The 21,630-nt window shown below is 51.0% G+C and overlaps 2 protein-coding genes across 6 annotated transcripts in view; one reads left to right on the forward strand and one right to left on the reverse strand.

Moving 5' to 3' along the window:
- LOC147615494 (transducin family protein / WD-40 repeat family protein) overlaps nucleotides 1–21,630 on the reverse strand; it is a 275,467-nt gene that overhangs the window by 165,511 nt on the left and 88,326 nt on the right. The window lies entirely within an intron of this gene.
- Nucleotides 14,809–18,640, forward strand: LOC147615495 (uncharacterized). Its single transcript, XM_086779597.1, has one exon. It carries the CDS (start codon nucleotides 14,837–14,839, stop codon nucleotides 15,926–15,928), a length of 1,092 nt encoding a protein of 363 aa, XP_086635723.1. The 5' UTR covers nucleotides 14,809–14,836; the 3' UTR covers nucleotides 15,929–18,640.

The raw sequence follows: 21,630 nt of genomic DNA on the forward strand, positions 1-21,630 counted from the left end.
CCACAAAGACTCACTGATTAGGGAGTCGAGACTCCATGGGAGACATCCACTCCAGCCGGTTACTTTTTTCAAATCCACAAGCAACCATCACTCAGCTCTTCCGTCCACGAAAGGACGCTCCACCAGCCATGGATGAGATACCCACAGCTTCATCGAGCCACACATTCTCGAGTGCCCGACCCCCACCAAACCCCACTCTAGTGTGACTCTAGATTGGGCCACGGCACAACAACGAGCCTAACACCCCAGACTCCTTGGACCTCAACAACCACACAAACATCAACCCCAACTTGAGGACATCTTGGAGAGGCAAAGAGCCACCTTCCCATGCCCAGCCCATCTAGAAAGCCTTCTACACGCTAACCCCATGCTCGATATCCTTGATGGCCGCCTCCCCCTACCGGGGGTTAGCTCCATAGGTTATGTGATGATGATGGTCCCACTTTGTATCATATGGCTCATGGCTCTAGGCTTTGTTTTCTTTTGTTCCATGATGAGATTACATGGACACTATTGTATCAGAAAAGGCCCCCACATTCCAGTGTGCTCAACGCCCCCGCCCCTCGAACATCGGCCACGATCCCCTCACTAGCTCCAAATCCATGACATGCTCCACCGCCATCAAGCTACCTTTCCACGCGACGTAGCTGAGGGATTCGAACCACTCACACGGGTGATAAAGTTTGACAATCAGAGGTGCTTGGGCATGTACTTGATGGAGCTCAGACGACACAGGGATGTAGTGTTGAGGTAGCATGCTGAGAGACAGCCCCGGCTCCGACAGGACACCTCACAGAGAGCCATCACAGATTTCTCTGTGGTACACACATCCACATCGGATCCACTGCTCACAATAGTTCCTCTACTATGACATGAGAGCCCACCACCCGTACCCACGCTCCAGCTCCATGCCCCAGACGAGTTCTTAGCAAGAGAGCTCGATCCATTCTACGAGCTAGACGTCCCCGACCCAGAGCATCACGACCCTCCACCACACAAAGACAGATTCATGAGGTTCTCCGCCGACATGACATGCTCCCATCAAAGAGGCCTGACATTCACTCTACCATCCGATCGGTTCTGGCCGAGGCGGGTATTGTCATTAGCTGATCACAGCATATCTCACTCTACACAGGATCATCTGTTCATCACATGTACTGTAACATGTTTTCATTTTACTTTCTTTCTGTTTTCCATGGCTCAGTATATCCATCGTACCATTGTATTACTTTTAGTCTCATAGGCCCTTGGGTTCTTCCGTAGAAATTAATCTCTCTCTCTCTTGTTCATCACTTGTACTGTAACATGTTTCAAAGGTAAATTCAGTTAACTCACAAGATTTTGTTAAAGAAGTCATATCAGCGGTCAAAGAAAAGGAACGAATGGAAAGTAACAAAAAGGTAATCAGAGTCGGTGGTCTTCCTCAAGGCTGGGATAGGGCAGACATAGCTCAAGAGCTTCGAGAAGACTACATATTAGATACAGATGTACTTACAGCACAACTGAGCAAAGTAGTCCCCTTCGTGGACTTAGGAGACCCTATCTCTATTATAGTAAAGGGTACACAGGCAAAAGTCTCCTATATGGACAACAATGAGAAAATAGCAGTGATGAAGCAAACAAGGTCTCTCCAAGGAACAAAGGTATGGATAGCTGATGAACTCACCCCGCTACAACTCAAGAACAAATCGGCAGAGCTGAATAAAGTTAAAGAAGCAAGAAAGAATGGCAAATGGGCAATATACAGAGGAGGACAAGCAATCATTAAAGAATTCCGTACCCCACCCCCCTCAAGAGCAAATCCATCCATGGATGAAATATAGCTATTTTTATTTTGAACCTCAATTTCGAACTAGATGCAATAGAACCCATTGTAACTTAAACTCTTAAGAGTCTTAAGAGTTCATTTTGAGTTTTTTTTTTTTTTTCAGTTTTATGCCTCTTTGGCATCGATACCCAGAGTGGAATGTAAATGGATGTACCTGATCTGTCCCATAGGTCGGATTCGGCCTCCCGTGGACGTTAATATAACTTTCTTTCTTTCTTTCTTTCTTTCTCTCTCTCTCTTTACTGCTGAGATGGTAAGGAAAGCTATTGACAGGATGAGGACTGGGAGAGCATATGATCATCATGGTTTGGTAGCAGAGCACTTTATTCATGCCAAAGATATGCTTGCAGAGGTTATCGCTATGATGTTTAACCGAGCCATGTGTGAGGGTTTTCCTGAGACTTGGAATATGTCCAAGATTGTGCCTATCTTCAAGTCAGGGGATCCCATGCTTCCTCGGAATTATCGTACCATCATGATTGGTCACACATTGGCTAGATTATATGCATCTATTCTTGAGCAGGAGTTGAGTAGATGGGCAGAGAGAGAGGGCATACGTGCATCAGGGCAGGCAGGGTTCAGGAGAGGTTTATTCTTGCTTTGTGGATTTCCGCAAAGCTTTTGACACAGTACCGAGAGCCAGACTGATGCGTAGACTACAGGAGATGGGAGTGCCCACAGAGCTGATTTGGGGAATCATGGCTTTATACAGGACAGTTGTGGGGCAGGTACGTACTACTCAGGGTATATCTGAGATGGTTCACTCCACTATTGGGGTGAAACAGGGCTGCCCCCTTTCTCCCACCTTATTTGGGATGTATGTGGATGAGGTTTCGGACTATGTAGAGCGGGAGGGTGATAGAGGAGCACAACTAGCAGGGACATGGATTCCGCTGTTATTGTATGCTGATGATATTGTGTTGATCTCAGATTTTCCAGAAGGGATGTAGCATCATTTGGATGCATTGCACACGTTTGCACAAGACAGTGGATTGTCTGTTAACTTTGGTAAAACCAAGGTGATGGTGTTTAACACCACCGCACAGTGGGTTAGTAGGTCAGTACCCACCTTTACATATGGTCAAGAGACAGTGGAGTATACAGATGCATATACTTACCTTGGTGTGGTTTTTAGTGGCCCACTATTTTCCTTGAGGAGAGCAGCGGAGACCAGATTGACCAGAGCTTATGCAGCATTGGGGAGACTAGAGAGGATGTGTTCGCAGGTTCAATTTCAGGAACCTTGAACAAAGCTCTGGCTCTTTGACACTTTGGTCACTTCAGCCATGCTGTATGGAGTGGAGATATGGGGACCCTCAGTGGATCACCACAGCCGAGCTGGTAGCACTGATGGATGGAGATGTATGGAGAGCCCTTGGTTTCTATGATTTCTCGGATATTTAGGGCCAAGGCCTCCGTACCACATGATATTATCCGTGCAGAGATGGTTGCCCCCCCATTGGTAGTAGAGGCACTCACTCGATCAGTCTCCTTTATACATAGCACTTGGGCTCTCCCTAGAGACAGATATGCTCGCTTAGCCCTAGAGTCTTCACAACAGTTGGCATCACAGGGAGACGGATCATGTTGGTATGCACAGATGACAACTTGGTTCCAACTGCATGGCTTTAGTATGGACAAGCTACCTCCATTTCAGTACTCCCTGGATGCACCCTCCCTCTCTCTCACACGGGCAGAGATTACCAGACTTATTAGGCAGGACTTGACTCAACTGGACACTAAGAGGACAAGGATACAGCCGACACACGAGCTTGGTACGAAGATGGCTTTCTATAGAGATCATCTTCTCCAGCTCACGGAGGATGGGTTTGTGATTAGACCTAGCTACACGGATACTCATCTTTCTCATGGGGTACGGTGTGCTATTGGTCAGATGCGCACATTCTCACACCAGCTAGAGATTCAGACTGGCAGATTCAGAGGAGTACCAGTTGAGGCCAGGATTTGTCAGTTGTGCCAGATGGAGCCAGAGACAGAATTACATTACATCTCCCTCCCTCCCTCCCTCCCTCCCTCCCTCTCTCTCTCTCTCTCTCTCTCTCTCTCTCTCTCGGCCGTTTTCACTGCCTGTTTAGAGAGGGTTTCGGACCACTTTCTAGAGTCATGAGATACCAGGATCAGAGATGCCTCGGATTATACTTGCTGGAGCTTCGTAGACATAGAGAGGGTCTCTTGAGAGGGACGGGATCAGAGAGGGAGACACACTTACAGAGGCAGATTACAGACTTCTTTCGACCAGAGATTGAGCAGTCAGGCCAGCAGGCATTGCAGCTAGCCCCAGAGTATAGCCGCACTAGAGGTACACTGATTGATCGGGCTATAGAGCTGGGGCGGTCCAGGCGCCCCAAGATGAGAGGCCCATCTCGACACCGGCGGAGACTACAACAGAGGATCAGGACCATACTAGCACGGCATGGGAGATGTCCAGTCAGAGTACTCACCATGGAGGACATTGAGGATATCCGCCATCGACTGATGAGAGACATCTTTGGATAGTGATGTGTATGATGCTTACCTTTGTTGCTAGAGTTTTCCTCCCAGATGTTATCCATTAGGAGCTCCTAGTACCGTACTTTTCCTCACAGTTATTTCAGTTTCAGTTAGTTGTTTTCAACTTTTCTTACACAAACATTGTATCAGATCCACCAATTGTTGTAACCTTTTTGGTCTCATAGGTCATTTTGGCCTTTTGAAGACGTTAATATATCATTTCATCTCTCTCTCTCTCTCTCTCTCTCTCTCTCTCTCTCTCTCTCCCCCCCCCCCCCCCCCCTCCCCTCCCTCCCTCCCTCCCTCCCTCCCTCCCTCTCTCTCTCTCTCTCTCTCTCTCTCTCTCTCTCTCTCTCTCTCTCTCTCTCTCTCTCTCTCTCTCTCTCTCTCTCGATCGGGCTATAGAGCTGGGACGGTCCAGGCGCCCCAAGATGAGAGGCCCATCTCGACACCGGCCGAGACTACAACAGAGAATCAGGACCATACTAGCACGGCATGGGAGACGTCCAGTCAGAGTACTCACCATGGAGGACATTGAGGATATCCGCCATCGACCGATGAGAGACATCTTCGGATAGTGATGTGTATGATGCTTACCTTTGTTGCTGGAGTTTTCCTCCCAGATGTTATCCATTAGGAGCTCCTAGTACCGTACTTTTCCTCACAGTTGTTTCAGTTTCAGTTAGTTGTTTAGTTGTTTTAGCTTTCCTTACACAGACATTGTATCAGATCCACCAATTGTTGTAACCTTTTTGGTCTCATAGGTCATTTTGGCCTTCTGAAGACGTTAATATATCATTTCATTTCATTTCTCTCTCTCTCTCTCTCTCTCTCTCTGCGCCAGTCCCCTCTGCCCCCACTCCCGCCAGAAACCCCCTCTGCGCCAGCCCCCCTCCCGCCAGCCCCTCGCCCCCCTCTGCACCAGCCCCCTCTGCCCCCCCTCCCACCAGCAACCCCCTCTGCGCCTTCCCTCCCTCCCGCCCTCTCTCCCGCTAGGCCCCCTGCCCACTAGTTCGCGTTAGGTCTCTGCCCGCCAGTTCGCCATTTCGCCTCTCTCCCCACCCGTTCGCGTTAGGCCTGGCCCCCTCGCTAGTTCGCCATTTCGCCTCTGCCCCCTTTCGCCTTAGGTCTGCCCAGTTCGCCATTTCGCCTCTGGTCTGCCCAGTTCGCCTCCCTGCCCGCCAGTTCGCCATTTCGCCTCTCTGCCCGCCAGTTCGCGTTAGGTCTCTGCCCGCCAGTTCGCCATTTCGCCTCTGATCTGCCCAGTTCGCCATTTCGCCCCTCTGCCCCCCCCTCCCCTGGGGGGCCCCCGCGAGTGATGGGGCTACCAGTGGATTACGGTTTTTTCAGGTGCCTCCAGCTGGATGCTGGCCCGTTCGAGACACTGGTCGCGCCCTTGCGAGTTTGTGTGGTGTGCCATCCCTCTCGTTCTCCCTCTGTGGTGAGCAGCATGGTGGCTTTCTCCTTTCCTCTCAGTGTTGCCCCAGACACAGCATGGGATTGCAACTCTGTAGAGGAAGTTTTGCGTGATCAGATACTGGAGTTTTCTCATCACTTCAGTGACTTGGGGCTCACGGACCTATTGCAGACCCGATTACACTCAGCCCGCATGAGCCTGTTTGGTATAGGAGACTGGCGGGCGGATCCGGTCCACACCTCAGTTGAGGCGGTGCTTCTGATTCTCCTCCATGCCGCCCCGAGGGTGCAGCCTACCTTTAGATACATATATGCAGAGGATTGGTCTCACGCCTATGCCCTGGACAGGGCGAAGGCGGAGTGGGGCTGGACACAGAGACAGGTCACCCTTTTTTTGGAGAGACTCCGCACCCAGACAGACAGTGATTATTCTCCCTCCAAGCCGGCGCCCAAGACTCACAGAGTGGAGGGCAGATCATCCGGGCCGGCTGAGAGGGGTGAGCCAGTGGAGGCTGCTTCACTTGCCATAGCTCATCCATGAGGATCCTCTCATGGAACATCCAGGGTCTCGGTGGACATCGCTGCTACATTGGCCGGGGCAGACTTCGCCAGGAGATCCAGAGGGCTCTCGTTGGAGGACCCATCGATATCCTTTTCATCCAGGAGCACCACCTTTCTGCTGGGCGTACCCGCACCTGCGGGAAGATCTTGCCAGGCAGGAGTCACACTTTTTGGTCACCAGCATATGGCTCCCAGGGGAACCAGGGTGGAGTATGCATCTCAGTCAGCGAGCAGCTTCTATCTGAAGTTGTGGACTCTGGCATTCTGGTCCAGGGTCGTGCGTAGTGGATCATCCTTCGGGTTGGGGAAGACCGCATTGGCTTCCTCAACTTCTACGCCCCTAATGGGGCGACCGGGAGAGCCGAGTTCTGGAGCACCATTAGGCAGTCCCTCCCCTTGGCAGACCACTGGTGCCTCGGAGGGGATTGCAACATGCTGGAGGATGCAGAGGACACGATGGGGGGCAGCCAGGAGACCATTCATGGGCCGGAGCTAGCTGCCTGGGAGGAACTAGTGCTTCAGGTGAGAGGCCAGGATCCGTGGACTCTCTCGGAGTTTGGCAGGTTGCAGGGGAGCCTATCTTTCTCGCGCTCGGATAGACGGGCACAGGGGTTAACCTATCCCGCATCGACAGGTTTTACATTGATGAGTGGGCCTGTGATAGAGGTGGCACAGTGGGCATTCTTGCAGGCTCCTCGTTTTCAGATCACTATCCAGTGCTTCTCCAGATTGAGGACCCCACGAGAGGAGAGCAGAGCCAGAGCGTCCGGATTCCAGATTGTCTCATAGAGGAGCCCGAGATTGCGATCGGTGTTGAGCAGGTCTGGCAGGAGCTGCAGTTCAGGAGAGGATCGGCAGCCAGCGATCTTGCCAGTGGCTTGCAGGAGATCAGCCAGATGCTCAGACAGGCTACCTTGGACCGGCTGGAGGCTTTCAGAGAGCAGGAGAGGAGCCTACGGAGGAGTCTAGCGTCCCTCCAGAGACTCCAGGAGAGGGATCCTACGAGCCCTTGGATCTCAGAGCAGATGGAGTCATCTCGCACGGAGATCAGATCCATCGAGGAGAGGAGGGTGGAGTTCCGATTCCATGCTCGGGCTTCCTTTTGGACACAGGCTGGGGACAGAGTGACTCGAGATTTCTTTGAGGCGACAGGGCCTCGCTTCAGACGAGAGGGTCTCAGGCGTCTCCGGCAGGCTGATGGCCAGGTTGTGGTGGATCCCCCCAGGGTTCGGGCTATAGCCACAGATTTTTACAGGGACCTTCTCTCTGCTGAGCCAGCAGATGACAGGGTGAGAGAGGCTCGGGAGGCAGTCTGGAGCTTCACGAGACCGGTTGTGCCGGCCCATTTACAGCACTCCCTTCTCTCCCCCTTCTCGGATACCGAACTGGAGGAGGCTCTTCAGGCATTACCTCGGGGCAAATGCCCAGGAGAGGACGGTCTTTCGGTGGCTTTCTTCCAGAGGTACTGGGGCCTCTTACACAGGGGCTTCAGATTGGCATTCCAGGAGATTATGGAGTCAGGAGTCATGCCGGACAGCATGGCTGAGGGTTTGATCCACTTGATCCCCAAAGAGGGAGGAGACAGACTGGAGATTAGACAGTGGAGACCGATCACCTTGCTAGGCACGGCCTACAAGGTCCTAGCTAAGGCGATCAGCAGGCGGCTTCAGCCTCACCTTCCGGACATCATCCACTCCACGCAGACTGGCTTCATCCAGGATAGGAGCATTCTGGATAACATTTTCTCCTTCTGGGAGGCTACGGCTCTGGCTAGATTTCGACAGGAGGATCTGGCAGTGCTCCTTCTCGACTTCGAGAAGGCATATGATCGGGTGGACTGGGCCTTCTTGGAAGGCACTATGGAGAGGATGGGCTTCCCCCCTCAGTGGATCCGTGGGGTCTCTGCACTCTACTCATCGGCTCATAGCCAGGTGCTGATACAGGGCGTGCGCGGAGAGAGGTTCCAGCTCTCGCGCTCGGTGCGGCAGGGGTGCCCCTTAGCGCCCTTTCTTTTTCTTTTTGTGGCGGAGGCCATGAGCACTTTTTTGACGGCACAGGATACAGGTTTGCGGGGCCTCCAGCTTCCCATCCGTACCTCGGAGGAGCTCCTAGACTCGGAGTTTGCGGATGACACTGCTGTCTATCTTCAGCGAGGTGAGGAGAACCTCCGCCGCTTCGCCTTAGCCATGGACAGGTTTTGCAGAGCTTCGGGCGCTTTGATCAACTGGCACAAGTCGTGTGGGCTGTGGGTCAGCACTATGCCCCCCCCGACTTGGAGGCCAGTTGACGGTTTTCAGTGGCTGCCCCCTGGCACTAGAGTGCGTTATTTGGGATGTTATGTGGACATTGACATATCTCCGGAGCAGCAGATAGCCCCCCTTCTTCTGAGCATTCGGAAGAAGCTTCTGTATTGGAGTACCGCTCGTTTATCTCTGGCTGGCCGAGTAGTTGTGGCCAACCAGGTTCTGCTTGCTACTATGTGGTACATCACTTCCTGCTGGGCCTTCTCTCGGGCATGCATTGGCCAGGTGCAGCGGCTCATCAGGAACTTTCTTTGGTCCGGTGGCGACGGGCGGCCCGCCAGGGCCAAGGTGGCATGGGCGGTGATCACTCAGCCGAGGGAGAGAGGCGGCCTGGGCATTGTTGATCCTATTTGCCAAAGCCGAGCATTGCTTGGCAAGTTGGTAGTTCGTGGCCTCCTGCCAGGCGCTGAGCCGTGGAAGGAGTTTCTTGTTTCCACGATGCTCAGCCGCACCCCCTCTCTTAGCGGCCCCTGGACCCCCAGCATTAGGTGGATCTTTACAGAGCAGCGATCCAGAGGAGTGGGCCTTGGCTTCGAGGAGCGTTTTGCAGCTAGCCTTCTGAGGGCCTGGTCGCATCTGAGGCCGTCACTCTTCCAGACTCCTCCGGGCACCGATGAGGAGCGCCTGAGGCAGCCATTGATCTGGAACCCCTTGATTCGACTTCCCAGTGGCCATATGGTTGGATCGCGGTCTCACGTGTCGTGGGGCCCTTTGAGCTCCGGCCCAGCCCAGTCCCTGGACGACTGGATATGTTTTCAGCAGCTGCCTCTAGAGGCCCAGGAGAGGAGACTCAGTGGGATGAGGGGCAGAGAGTTGATGAGACAGGACATTGAGGCGGCCATCCCCCGGGAGTGGCGGACCCCAGTACAAGACCCTCCACCTCCACAGTGGATGGGTGTCTTTACTCGGCATGAGATCCTTCTAGCGGTCTGCGGCACAGCGGAGAGAGTCGCCCCACTCACTTTCGAGGTGGGAGAGGGTGGCCAGCTTCAGAGGACACGACTAGATTTGGATGGGCTCCAGGGTTGTATTCTTCAGAGGGTGCGGGTGGTCGGCTTTCATCAGAGACAGTGGCATGTAGACCCCTCACCGGCCTCGATAGGAGAGGACTGTTCTTGGAGATTATGGGCTTGGGACAGCAGGCCTCTTATTCGCCTTCAGTGGGATCCAGGTGAGTGGTTTTGGCGAGATCCCTACTTGGCCCCTACCAGCCCAGGCATCCCCTTTTTTCAGTACACAGCGAGGCTGGGGCGGCGGATACAGAGGCACAGGATAGCGAGCACCCCGGCGGCGGCCGAGCATTGGCGGCGACAGGGGCTCTCCCCTGCCTTTCTTAGGGACTTCTGGCAGCGCCTTTGGGCCAGCTTCCGGCCCCGGAAGGTGACGCTTTTTCTCTGGCTCACAGCGCATAGAGGACTGGCTGTGGGGGCATGGCTAGCTTTTGGCAGACACCCAGCGTCCTGCCCTCGGTGCGGCCATGCACAGGAGTCGCAGCGGCACTGCTTATGGGATTGCCCACAGGCTCAGCAGGTCTGGCAGCGCGCTCTCAGGATGGTTTTTGCAGGCTCACCAGGTGAGATGCTGGTGACGTGGGGTGCGGTGGCTTGGGCCACGGACAGCGGCCCGGCCCTTGGATATGAGGACGTCCCTGGCAGCGCGACCATCCAGGTCTCTGACAGGGCGATGGCGGTGGTTCCGACGCCAGACTTCTCATCGGCAGCCCCTCAGGAGGGGGTCGGGCACAGATGGGAGATGATCAGCAGCATGACGGCTTGGCACATATGGAGAGCCCGATGCAGGGAGGCCATTGACCGCCAGGCGACTCCACCGGCGGAGGTCATACAGGCCCTCTGGGTGGACATCATTCACACCTTGAGAGGACACTGGGGGAAACTCCAGGGCGACTCGGATCGCATGAGAGGGCGCCGCAAGGCTTTCCTCCGCACTTGGCACCCTGGCCCTTTCCTCACCGCGAGGGGCGAGGATGTCACTTGGCACTACAGGCCTCCAGTCTGGCTTTTCTCACCTCCCACATGTACTACTAGGTAGCCCCCCCCAGAGAGCGGCCAGCCACGGGGGTGGAGCTCAGGAGTTCACTGTGTTTTATCCCTCCTTGCAAGGTGAGCTTTGTAGCCTTATGGCGTTTTCTCATTAACTAATAGAAGGATCTTTTTCCCGGAAAAAAAAAAAAGAAAAAAAAAAAGAAAAAAAAAAGAGAGGGATTCCAGTGGGAGTCAGCATACAGGAGGACCACACGCCAGGGTACCTCGAGAGGGTCGGGGGGAGTAGCAGTCCTATTCAGACGGGAGCTACAGGGGAGACTGAGAGTGGTAGCACAGGATCCAGAGGCCAGATACATGTGGATCAGCTTACAGCTCTCACAGGACAGGGTTATATACATACCTCTATGTTACTTTTCTCCATCAGGATCCTCCTATGTCATTACAGAGGACATGCCACAAGAGGAGGAGATAGGAGCCTCGCCATACACTTGTCTGTCAGAGGAGATTATGCATTATTCTACACTAGGGGAAGTATTTCTTACGGGCGACTTCAATGCCCACACACAGAGCAGACAGTCTGAGGTGTATGACTATGATGACATGGAGATCCTCCACCCTGTGGATCCAGAGGAGATAGGGGCTAGTCGGGCATCAGAGGACACTGGACCAGACAGAGGACATTATGGGGACCACTTACTAGAGTTAGGAACCAGGCATCGTCTCGTTATTTATAACGGGATGCTATAGTGGCCGGGATCAGGAGGGCTGACATGCTTCCCACATGGGGGTCATACACGGACCGGAGGCACGGTGGTAGACTTCATTATGGGGTCTTTGGAGGCATCACAGCTTGTCACCTCATTCTCCATTCCACCTCGTCCTATTGGGGCAGATCATACATACTTGGCATTTTCACTAGCCGGATTACCAGTATCACCAACCCGCCACACACCGACGCCACACACTACCATCTACTTCACACATGACATGGCAAACATATACACTGGCAGAGTAGAGGATGGGCTCCTACTCATGGATCCCCTGGCATCTATGGATACCATTACAGCCCAGCTCGCATCACTCCTACACACGGCTGCATTACAGAGCTTCCCACATCGTGTACACTCAGGAGAGCCTGCGAGACCTGGGACTATGCCCCAGAACAGATGGTATGATGACGAGTGCAGAGCCCTATACTCACGACTCCGCATACAGACAGCCTTGGGAGCCATCACAGAGCAGGAGTCGAGGAGAGAGATGAGGAGACTTACTCGCCGCAAAAGGCGGGCCTTCGCAGAGATACAGGAGCTAGAGATCTTTCATTTCTTCATGAGTAGAGATAGCCCTGTCTCATGGCGGCACTTCAGAGAGCCCCCAACCCCGACACCTATTGCAGACCCACAGACATGGCACACATATGCAGAGGGTCTATACCATGCCCCACAGCAGCCACCTATACCTCAGCCCCACAGAAGCCTCGACCTACCACAGCTAGCTTCTTTACCCACTCGATGGTACAGGAAGCTATCCGCCGCCTACAGCATGGACGGGCCGCCGACAATATGGGCCTGCAGGGTGAGCATCTCATATATGCAGTAGATTCTTTAGCTCCTTTTCTTGCACACCTGTTTAACAGGGCACTAGCAGAGGGTTTGCCTGCGGAGTGGACGATGCACACCATTGTGCCGATTCACAAAACAGGGGATATGCTCGATCCGAGCAACTACAGGACGGTTATGGTTGGCCACGTGCTGGCCAAACTCTATGGTGCAGTGCTGGAGCAAGAGCTTATGCATTATATGAGCAGGTTTTTGGGCGAGTCAGATGTCCAGGAGGTATGTCCGAGACTATTGCTAGCACCATTGGTGTGAAGCAAGGATGCCCACTTTCCCGCACGCTATTTGGGTTATACATTGATGAGGTGGCTGACTTCATTACACGGGGAGGCGGAGATGGAGTTGATTTAGCAGGTACCTCAGTACATATTATGCTCTATGCTGATGATATTGTATTAGTGTCTGAGTCCCCAGGTGGTCTACAGCAGCATCTACATGCACTCGATGATTTCTGCACACAGAGGGGTCTTACTGTGAACCTTAGGAAAACCAAGGTTATGGTCTTTCATACATCGAGAGAGGGCAGGAGTCAGTTGACATTCACTCTCGTAGGATGCCAGGCGGAGGTGGTGACATCATACGTGTCCCTAGGGTTACCTTCTCTGCAGCAGCCACACGCTTTACCATGGGTTCAGCAGCCAGAGCTAGATTGACACAGGGATATGCAGCATTGGCTATGCTAGAGAGACAGTGCCACCAGGCGCATTTTCAGGAGCCCCGGACGAAGGGGTGGCTATTTGACACATTAGTCATACCGGCATTGATGTATGGAGCAACAGTATGGGCGCCAGGCCTTGCTACCCATTGGTGGACACAGATAGAGAGACCACAGGCCCTCATGATGGCACGCAGCAAACCGTTAGTACCTCATGACATTATCCGAGTAGAGTTTGCTGCGCATCCTATGATGGTAGAGGCCATATTTCAGACTATATGCCTGCTAGACAGATTCAGAGAGATGCCACAGGACAGATTATCATACAGAGCTTTTCAGGCATCTAGACAGTTGGCTGAGGCAGGAGATAGAGGATCATGGTATGCACAGGTCACACATTGGTTCTCACAGCATGGCCTAGACATGGATCATCTACCACCATTCCAGTATGACAGGGATGCACCACATATCCGTCTCTCTCATAGTGAGAGGAACAGAGTATTGAGATAGGATCTAATGGCAGCTCTATACACGAGAGACATGGATATCGCCTACACAGCCTCTTCCACCGAAGATGCTATACTACAAAGATCACTTCATGAGTATCACTGATGATGGATTTATAGAGAGGCCTAGATACATGGAGGGCTTTTAACTACACGGCTCCCGACTGGCTATTGGTCAGCTCAGAGTTTCATCACACCGATTGGAGATTGAGACTGGCAGAGCAGCACGGATCCCCCGAAAGGAGAGGGTATGCAGATTGTGCAGAGAGGAGGTGGAGAGTGAGGAGCATTATGTATGCAGATGCAGAGCATATACAGCCATCAGAGAGAGATATCCCATTTTATTCAGAGAGCCACATTTCCTACGCCAGATCTTTGAGACAGCAGACCAGCGCATACTGGGGAGATACATTCTAGACATACAGTGCCACAAAGAGACATTATTATAGGCTCAGACAGCTCCAGAGGGGGGGCGACTGACACAAATTACGACATTTTTTCAGAGATCAATACCCCTCCCAGCCCCTACACGGCAGGGAATTACTCTCCAGAGAGCAGAGACACTTAGAGCCCGCAGGAGACAGAGGACACCTGGCTTTCGGACACCACGCCTATACCAGAGAGAGAGGACACAGATCATAGCTCAGTTTCACAGAGAGGGTGCGGAGCGACTGGCTCGCTTCAGAGCACACCCAGGCATGTTCTTCAGGGAGCTGTGGACACCCCCTTCACTGATGTATACCATTTTATACCCCCAGTATGGTACAGGATGGAGCTAGCTAGGTTGCATATCATGATTGTATACTCCATGCATATAGCTTTGCATTCTCCTAGTAATAGAGCTCCATCCCCTGCACACCCAGATTCAGCTTTTTTATTCATTACTTTTTCATTTTGTTGGGATGACAGAGGATACCCCATAAAGGTACTCCGATTTGTCTCATAGGCCAAGTTCGGTCTTTTGGAAGACGTTAATAAAATCTTTCTTTCTTTCTTTCTTTCTTTCTCTCTCTCTCTCTCAGAGAGCCAGCACAGATTTCTTTGTAGTACACACATCCACATTGGAATCCACTGCCCACAACAGTTCCTCTACTACGACATCAAAGCCCACCACCCGTACGCACCCTCCAGCTCCACGCCCCAGAGGAGTTCTTAACGAGAGAGCTCGATCCATTCTGTAAGCCAGACGTCCCCGACCAAAAGCATCAGAACCCTCCACCACACAGACAGATTCGTGAGGTTCTCCGCCGACATGACATGCTCCCATCGCAGAGGCTTGACATTCACTCCTCCATAAGATCGGTTCTAGCTGAGGCAGGTATCGTCATTAGCTGATCACAGCATATCTGACTCTACACAGGATCATCTATTGATCACATGTATGTGAAATGTTTTCATTTTACTTTTTCTTTCAATTTTCCATGGCTCAGTATATCCATGGTACCTTTGTATTACTTTTGGTCTCATAGGCCCTTGGGGTCTTCCATACACGTTAATATGATTTGGGGTATCTATGCTTTATATGAGCAGGTCCTCGGGCGCATACGATGCCCCGGGGGGCTATCTGATGTTATTGCTAGCACCATAGGTGTGAAGCAAGGATGCCCACTCTCTCCTCCACTATTTGGGCTATACATCGATAAGGTGGCTGACTTCATTGGTCACGGTGGTGGGGACGGGGTAGACATCTCAGGTACCACAGTCCACATTATGCTATATGCAGATGATATTATTCTGGTCTCTGAGTCGCGGATGGGACTACAGCACCATCTCCAGGCACTCGATGACTTCTGCACACAGAGGGGGCTTACAGTGAACCTTGGGAAAACCAAGGCCATGATTTTCCACACCTCAGGGCCAGTTCGACGACAGGCCATCTTCACACTAGCAGGAGCACAGGTAGAGGTGGTAGACTCATATGTGTACCTGGGGATTACATTTACGACTCCGCCAGGAAGATTTACTATGGCACAGGCAGCCAGGGATAGACTCACACGAGGGTATGCAGCTCTGGCCATGCTAGAGAGACCGTGTCACCAGGCACACTTCCAGGAGCCCCGCACGAAGGGGTGGTTGTTTGACACACTACTCACCCCTGCTTTGATGTATGCTGCAGCAGTATGGGCACCTGGGCTCGCCACCTCCACATGGTCTCAGATAGAGAGGCCTCAGATTCTCATGCTCTCACGAATGATCCGCAGCAAACCCTCCGTCCCACATGACATTGTCCGGACGGAGTTTGCTGCACCTCCTATGCTAGTAGATGCCCTCTTCCAGACGATCTGCTTCATACAAAGAATCAGAGATATGCCACAAGATCGACTCTCACATAGAGCTTTTGAGGCGTCCAGGCAGCTCGCAGAGAGTGGAGATAGGAGATCATGGTATTCACAGATGATACAGTGGCTCATTCAGCATGGTCTCGACATAGATCACATGCCACCTTTCCAATATGATATACATGCACCACACATCCAGCTCTCTCACAGTGAGAGGAACAGAGTCCTTGGGCAGGATTTATGGCAATGATACACTCAAGAGACTTGGATACACCCAATCAGCCTCTACCGCCGAAGATGCTATACTACAAAGATCAGTTTATGCGTATCTCAGTGGATGGATTCATACAGAGACCTGGATACATGGATGTGTACATCCCTCACAGTGCCCGAGTGGCGATTGGCCAGCTCAGAGTGTCATCACACCAGCTTGAGATTGAGGCAGGTAGGGCAGCACGGATCCCTAGAGCAGAGAGGATATGCAGACTATGCCAAGAGGAGGTTCAAAGTGAGGAACATTATGTATGTAGATGCAGAGCATATAGTGTCATTAGAGAGAGATACACCACCATCTTCAGTGGGCATCCCTCACTCCACCAGATCATGGAGTCCGCAGACCAGCACAGATTTGGCCAGTTCTTGTTAGAGACACGCCACAGAGAGACACTGATACGGACTCATACCACAAGGAGAGGTGGGCGACAGCTCTAGCTCATTGATTTCTTCCAGAGATCTATCCCAGTGCCTACCCTGACACAGGAGGGGGTTACACTTTAGCGTGCTGCGGACCTCCGAGCCAGATGGAGACCGAGAGCTAGACTCCCAGACTACATCAGAGGGAGATCACAGAGATACGGGCTCAACATCAGCACCATATCCAAGAGCGGCTAGCTCACTTACACTCACACCCGGAGATCATGCTCCGAGGTATTTTTGTCTCGCCATCGCCTATGTATCACATATTACACCCCCATTATGGTACTGGTTGGAGCTAGACAGATCTGCATTGCATTCTTGTATACCCTATGCATAAAGGTTGCATACTGAGCCTCTAGCAAAAGTGCTACATCCATCACACCCCCCTACTAGCTCAGTACTTTCATACTTTATTTCATGTTCATTTTGTCCTTTTTTTTATGGACATCCAAAAGACATTGACAGTTGTACATTGATTTGTCTCATAGGTCAAGTTCGGCCTCTAGTAGACGTTAATACAGCTTTCTTTCTTTCTTCCTCTCTCTCTCATCAGGGCAAGCAGGCTTCAGGAGAGCTTTCTCTACCACTAACCATGTATTCACTTTGAGATGTATGATTAATCAGGCCAGAGTGAGGAACAGAAAGCTCTATTGCTGCTTTGTGGATTTCCGCAAGGTATTTGACACAGTACCACAAGAGAGGCTCTTTCAGCGCCTGCAGTCTCAACACCACATGCGGGTTGGTATTCTGAACGCTTGGTGTGAGGTGAAAAAAAGAAGAAAAGACCTGCCTCTATAGCCCTTCCACCTCGCAAACTTGGAAACACTACCACGAACGGGGCACCACCAGCCACCGGCTAGAACACTCTCTCACCATTCGCCACCCACCCACACCATAAGACAGCTCAAAACCACGAAGGACAGATGATTATTTCAGCTAAAAACATACAGCACCATACACACTGTATAAACACAGCAAATACACCAAAGACCAGGACTCTGGCCAGGATTTACTGCCAAGGGAATACACCCTTGCGTCTGACAACCAAGCCTCTGTCTCCCGGTCCCTGTAATCTCCAGAGAGCGCCCACACCAGCAACACTTCTTCACTTTCTCTGTAGCCCGGCTACTCTCTGTCTGCTGCTACCTGCCAATTGTCGTAGGCGAGCCCCACTGTCTCCAGCCCACACATCAGCACCTCTGCAACCAATGCACACAAAAGACCCAAGGCTCTCTCTCTGGTCAGCATCCACGCACTGCCTGCAATCATCGCCCACACAAGACCAGCTACTCCTCTCTAGAAGGCGCCCACACCAGCTAACCTTCAACTCAGCAGCTCCCACTCTATATGTGTCGTGACCAGCAGCTTCACCAACCACCAGAGCCTCGCGCAATCCTCAGCACCACGAACCACTGCTCAACGCAGCATCACCTTCCCTTGCTCTTGTATCTAGCCCAAGCCACATCACTTCAGTTCCTGCCAGCAGCCCTCTCTCTGCTGCTCAAATCACCAGGCTTACTGTCTCCCTCTGCAGCCATTACCTTTGCTCTCCTCAATCACTCTAGGGCCTCCATGGTTGTGCCTGCAGAACCAGCCCGGCTGTATACTTACATCACCAAGGCGCCTCCAGCTTTTTAGTTCTACGCCAGCCTTCCATATCACCAACTTTGTGATCAACCCTTCGCACCTGGCTGCTGTTCACTTCATCTCGCCTCTGCAGACTCACAGGCGGCAACCTTGCTGCACCTCTCAACTCACCTCTCGTAGCAATGATACCCGCCAGCCACACACCTGCACAGCAGCCCTTCACGCATTAGAGCCGCCAGCACCTACGTTCACAGCTGGCGCCCTCCAGCTGCACCTACCTCTTGTTGCACCCACGAGACCCTCAAACAACATGGCATCTCCGCCTTCTTGTCTGCAGCCTGCGCCTCTGCAAGCCTCTCCAGCCTTTCTGAGTCGACTTCACTTCCTCTGTTAGCAGCCACTTCGCAAGGGCGACGACTCCACGCTAGCTCTCCCTGGCGTCTCTTTTCTGCAGCGCCACCCTCTGTCTTTACGCGATTGCCACCTTCCCCTTTTCTCCCGTCTTCTAGACGTCGAGCTGGCAGCCAACCCAGCCTTCCATGTGGCCATTAAAACCATGGCCATGTGGATTATATATATATATATATATATATATATATATATTCTTTTTAAAGCTTAATAATGGCCACACCCTCAATGGCTTCTCCTTCTCCTTATACTTTTCCAGAAGATACGGTGCCATAATCTTTCCTAAACAAGAGCTGCCTAAACAAGAGCTGCCCCCGGCCTCCGTCAGCTACATCATCAAACCAAACACAACCATTCCAGTCGTCGGTGCCCTGCATTTAGTCACCATCTGTACACCATGCTAATGCAATAAAACCTCCAGATCTCGGCGTCTGCTCCGGAAAACAAAACACGTGCATAAACCAACTTTCTGCCAAACCACTCGGCCTATACACTTGCCAAGGCATTCAGGGCAAAGTTTATTCGCACACCACACGCACCATATGTACACTGACCAAAAACACCTTTCAAATTTTTACCTGACATACTTTGCCCAACCCCTAGCCTGCTGAATCATTTATGATCAGCAGAAAGCATATGACCACGTTTCCCTCCATCTATCCTCTGAGCATCATACAGTGTAACCAACACATCTCTATTCCAGGTGATCCAAGAAACTCTGTCATTTTTCACAGGCATAATTTTCCATCCCATATCCCACAACACAATACCAGAGCTTCTGGAAACTAAGCTCCTGACATACACACCATCCTGCCTCATCTCAATCCCAAAATCCCTAATATGATCAACACCAATATTAGAGAACCAGCGAACCAATTCCTGCTGAGGGTAAAAATTGATGAAAGCTTCATCAAAAAAAACCGGTTGTACCATAACATTTTCCTGTCCATCAGCATAAGAAACATCACCATCAAAACCAGCCACCACAGGCAAAACAAACTCCCCTTCAAAAGGCACCATTCCCAAAGCATCCACCTCAATTCCTGTGTGCTCATCTTCATCAAAACCACCAAGAAATTCATCTATTACAGCATCCCTCTCATCCATAGCATCAACACCATTCAAAGACGTCTGGTGTTTCTCTTCCTTCATAGCCTCAATCCTAGTCATGGCTTTTTTAACATTCATGCACATCTCATCATCCAACTCTAACTCAGGTTCATCATCCTGTAGACTGTCTATATCCCACTCATCCCACACAGGTTCATTCAAAAATTCAAAAGCAGACTCTTTCACATCACAGGCATACCTTTGCTCATGATCCACTTGTACCTCCTCGCATTCTTCCTGTATGGTCTCTTCTTGTTCAGCAACCTCATCACCAAGTACTTCCTCATCAATAACCAGGGCATCCATCTCTGCATCCTCCTCACTGGATGAAGTATCCTCTGTTCCTTCACTAGTAGTGGTACTGGTCGTATCATCACTCGAATCAGCTTCACTTTCCTCTTCATCACGAACAGGCTTTTGGTTATCCATATTAAACTATTTTTTATCCCCTCTCCTATCATACAGAGTAATGACCCCTTTCCTCCAATCCTGAACAGCCTTCACTGCTCTCAGCCATGGTCTTCCCAAAATGATGGGGAATGCACCCATTCCTGCAGGCATAACATGACAATCCACAAGCACCTTTACATCGAAAGCTTCCAATTCCAACTCCTTAATCATACCTAAGCATTTGACCTTCTGATGATTAGCTAGCCGAATTCGGAATCCAGACGCTTCAGTAAAATTAAGACCAAGCCTCTCCACAGCTGCCAATGTGATTACACAAATCTGTGCTCCACCATCTATGTATGCTTCTCCCAGATTCTTCCCTTTGTACCACACATTCACCAAAGGACATATATCAGGTAACTCCTGGACAGATAGAACAGTCACTATCCCTTTGGCAGGCTCCTTCTCTCTTGGGTTCACAAGTCTTTTCCACTGACGCTTCAAATTGGGAGCTAACTCTATCAATTGCCCAAAAGTAATGTTAGCCTTCCTTTCAGCCATGTCTTTCTGCAAACTGTAGCTATCCTGCCCACCCCCTAGTGGAAAATCAGTTACCTGAAACTTCCTACGAGGCTTCCGCTTCTGCTTGACCTTCACATCCTCTCCTTCACTTTTCCTTTCTTCCTGCTGGGCCTTGCAGCATCCTTGCTTTCCCTTTCCTGTGGCATCCGTTTCCCCAAAGGCATCACATCAGCTTCTGCCTCCTTCGTCTTCTCAAGGGTGACCACATCTATCACCTTAGTTTTACCCTTCTCCTCAACTGTGATTCCACTTGGGCCTGCTTGATCCCTGATATCAATACCATAATCATTTGACCTATCAGGTAGCTGTGAAGGTAATGGGTACATATCACCACCCATTCGCTGAGGCTTATCACAATCTGTACTCAGATGACCAAGTTCACCACAGTTCCAGCATGTAGGGATGAAACGACGGCCCCTACCATGACCACGTCCATGCCCTGCTTGTCCATCTCGCCCTTCATGATTATTGCCTCTGCCTCTACCACGTCCACCACATGTACTTCCCATTAAATTTAAGCTCAAATTCTTCATAAGATCAACCATTTGCTTCATATCTGTAATAAAGTAGGAACTTTATTCAATAGGGTTAATAATGGGACAAGTCCATGTATAAAAGAGGGGACTTGGACCATGGTTGTAACTTTTGATGATCATTTTTAGAAATGGAAATTTATGTTTCTTGGAGCTCATGGCTTCTCTCTTGGCTTGTGGAAGGCTATTTCCATTCTCTTGGTGAGAGACTAAACACACTTAGGCATCATGTTTACATGGTGATTACTCATATTTTTCATGCATTACATCCCTTCATTCCAATTGGTATCAGAGCTCTTGATTTTGATCATGGGCATGCATGGGTTGTTGGGAAAATTTGCTTGAAAATTTGAGTTTCTTTCATTTTTTTTCTCATTTTCTTGTAATCCTTGAGTGATTCTTGACAAATCTTCTCTAATCTTGCTTAATCTCATGGAGATGGTGAGCATTTCATGGAAATTGCTTGAATTTTGAGTGATTTTGGCCAATTTTGCCATTTTTGGACCAAATTTTGGACCTCTGAACCAAAAATTTGGGGCAGTCGGGCCAAAACTTAGGGCAAGTGACTAATTGCAATTAACTTTTATGCTAATCACGTTTAGTAATCATCTTCTTCTTCCTCAAGCTTTCCATAGCCATGGGATGC

The sequence above is a fragment of the Cibotium barometz genome, chromosome 40 (genome assembly GCF_041138505.1).
Source record: "Cibotium barometz isolate CiBa-2024 chromosome 40, ASM4113850v1, whole genome shotgun sequence".
NCBI lineage: Eukaryota > Viridiplantae > Streptophyta > Polypodiopsida > Cyatheales > Cibotiaceae > Cibotium > Cibotium barometz.

Coding starts and splice junctions, on each gene's coding strand:
- LOC147615495 (XM_086779597.1), top strand. CDS start 14,837: ATGGTACCTTTGTATTACTTTTGGTCTCATAGGCCCTTGGGGTCTTCC.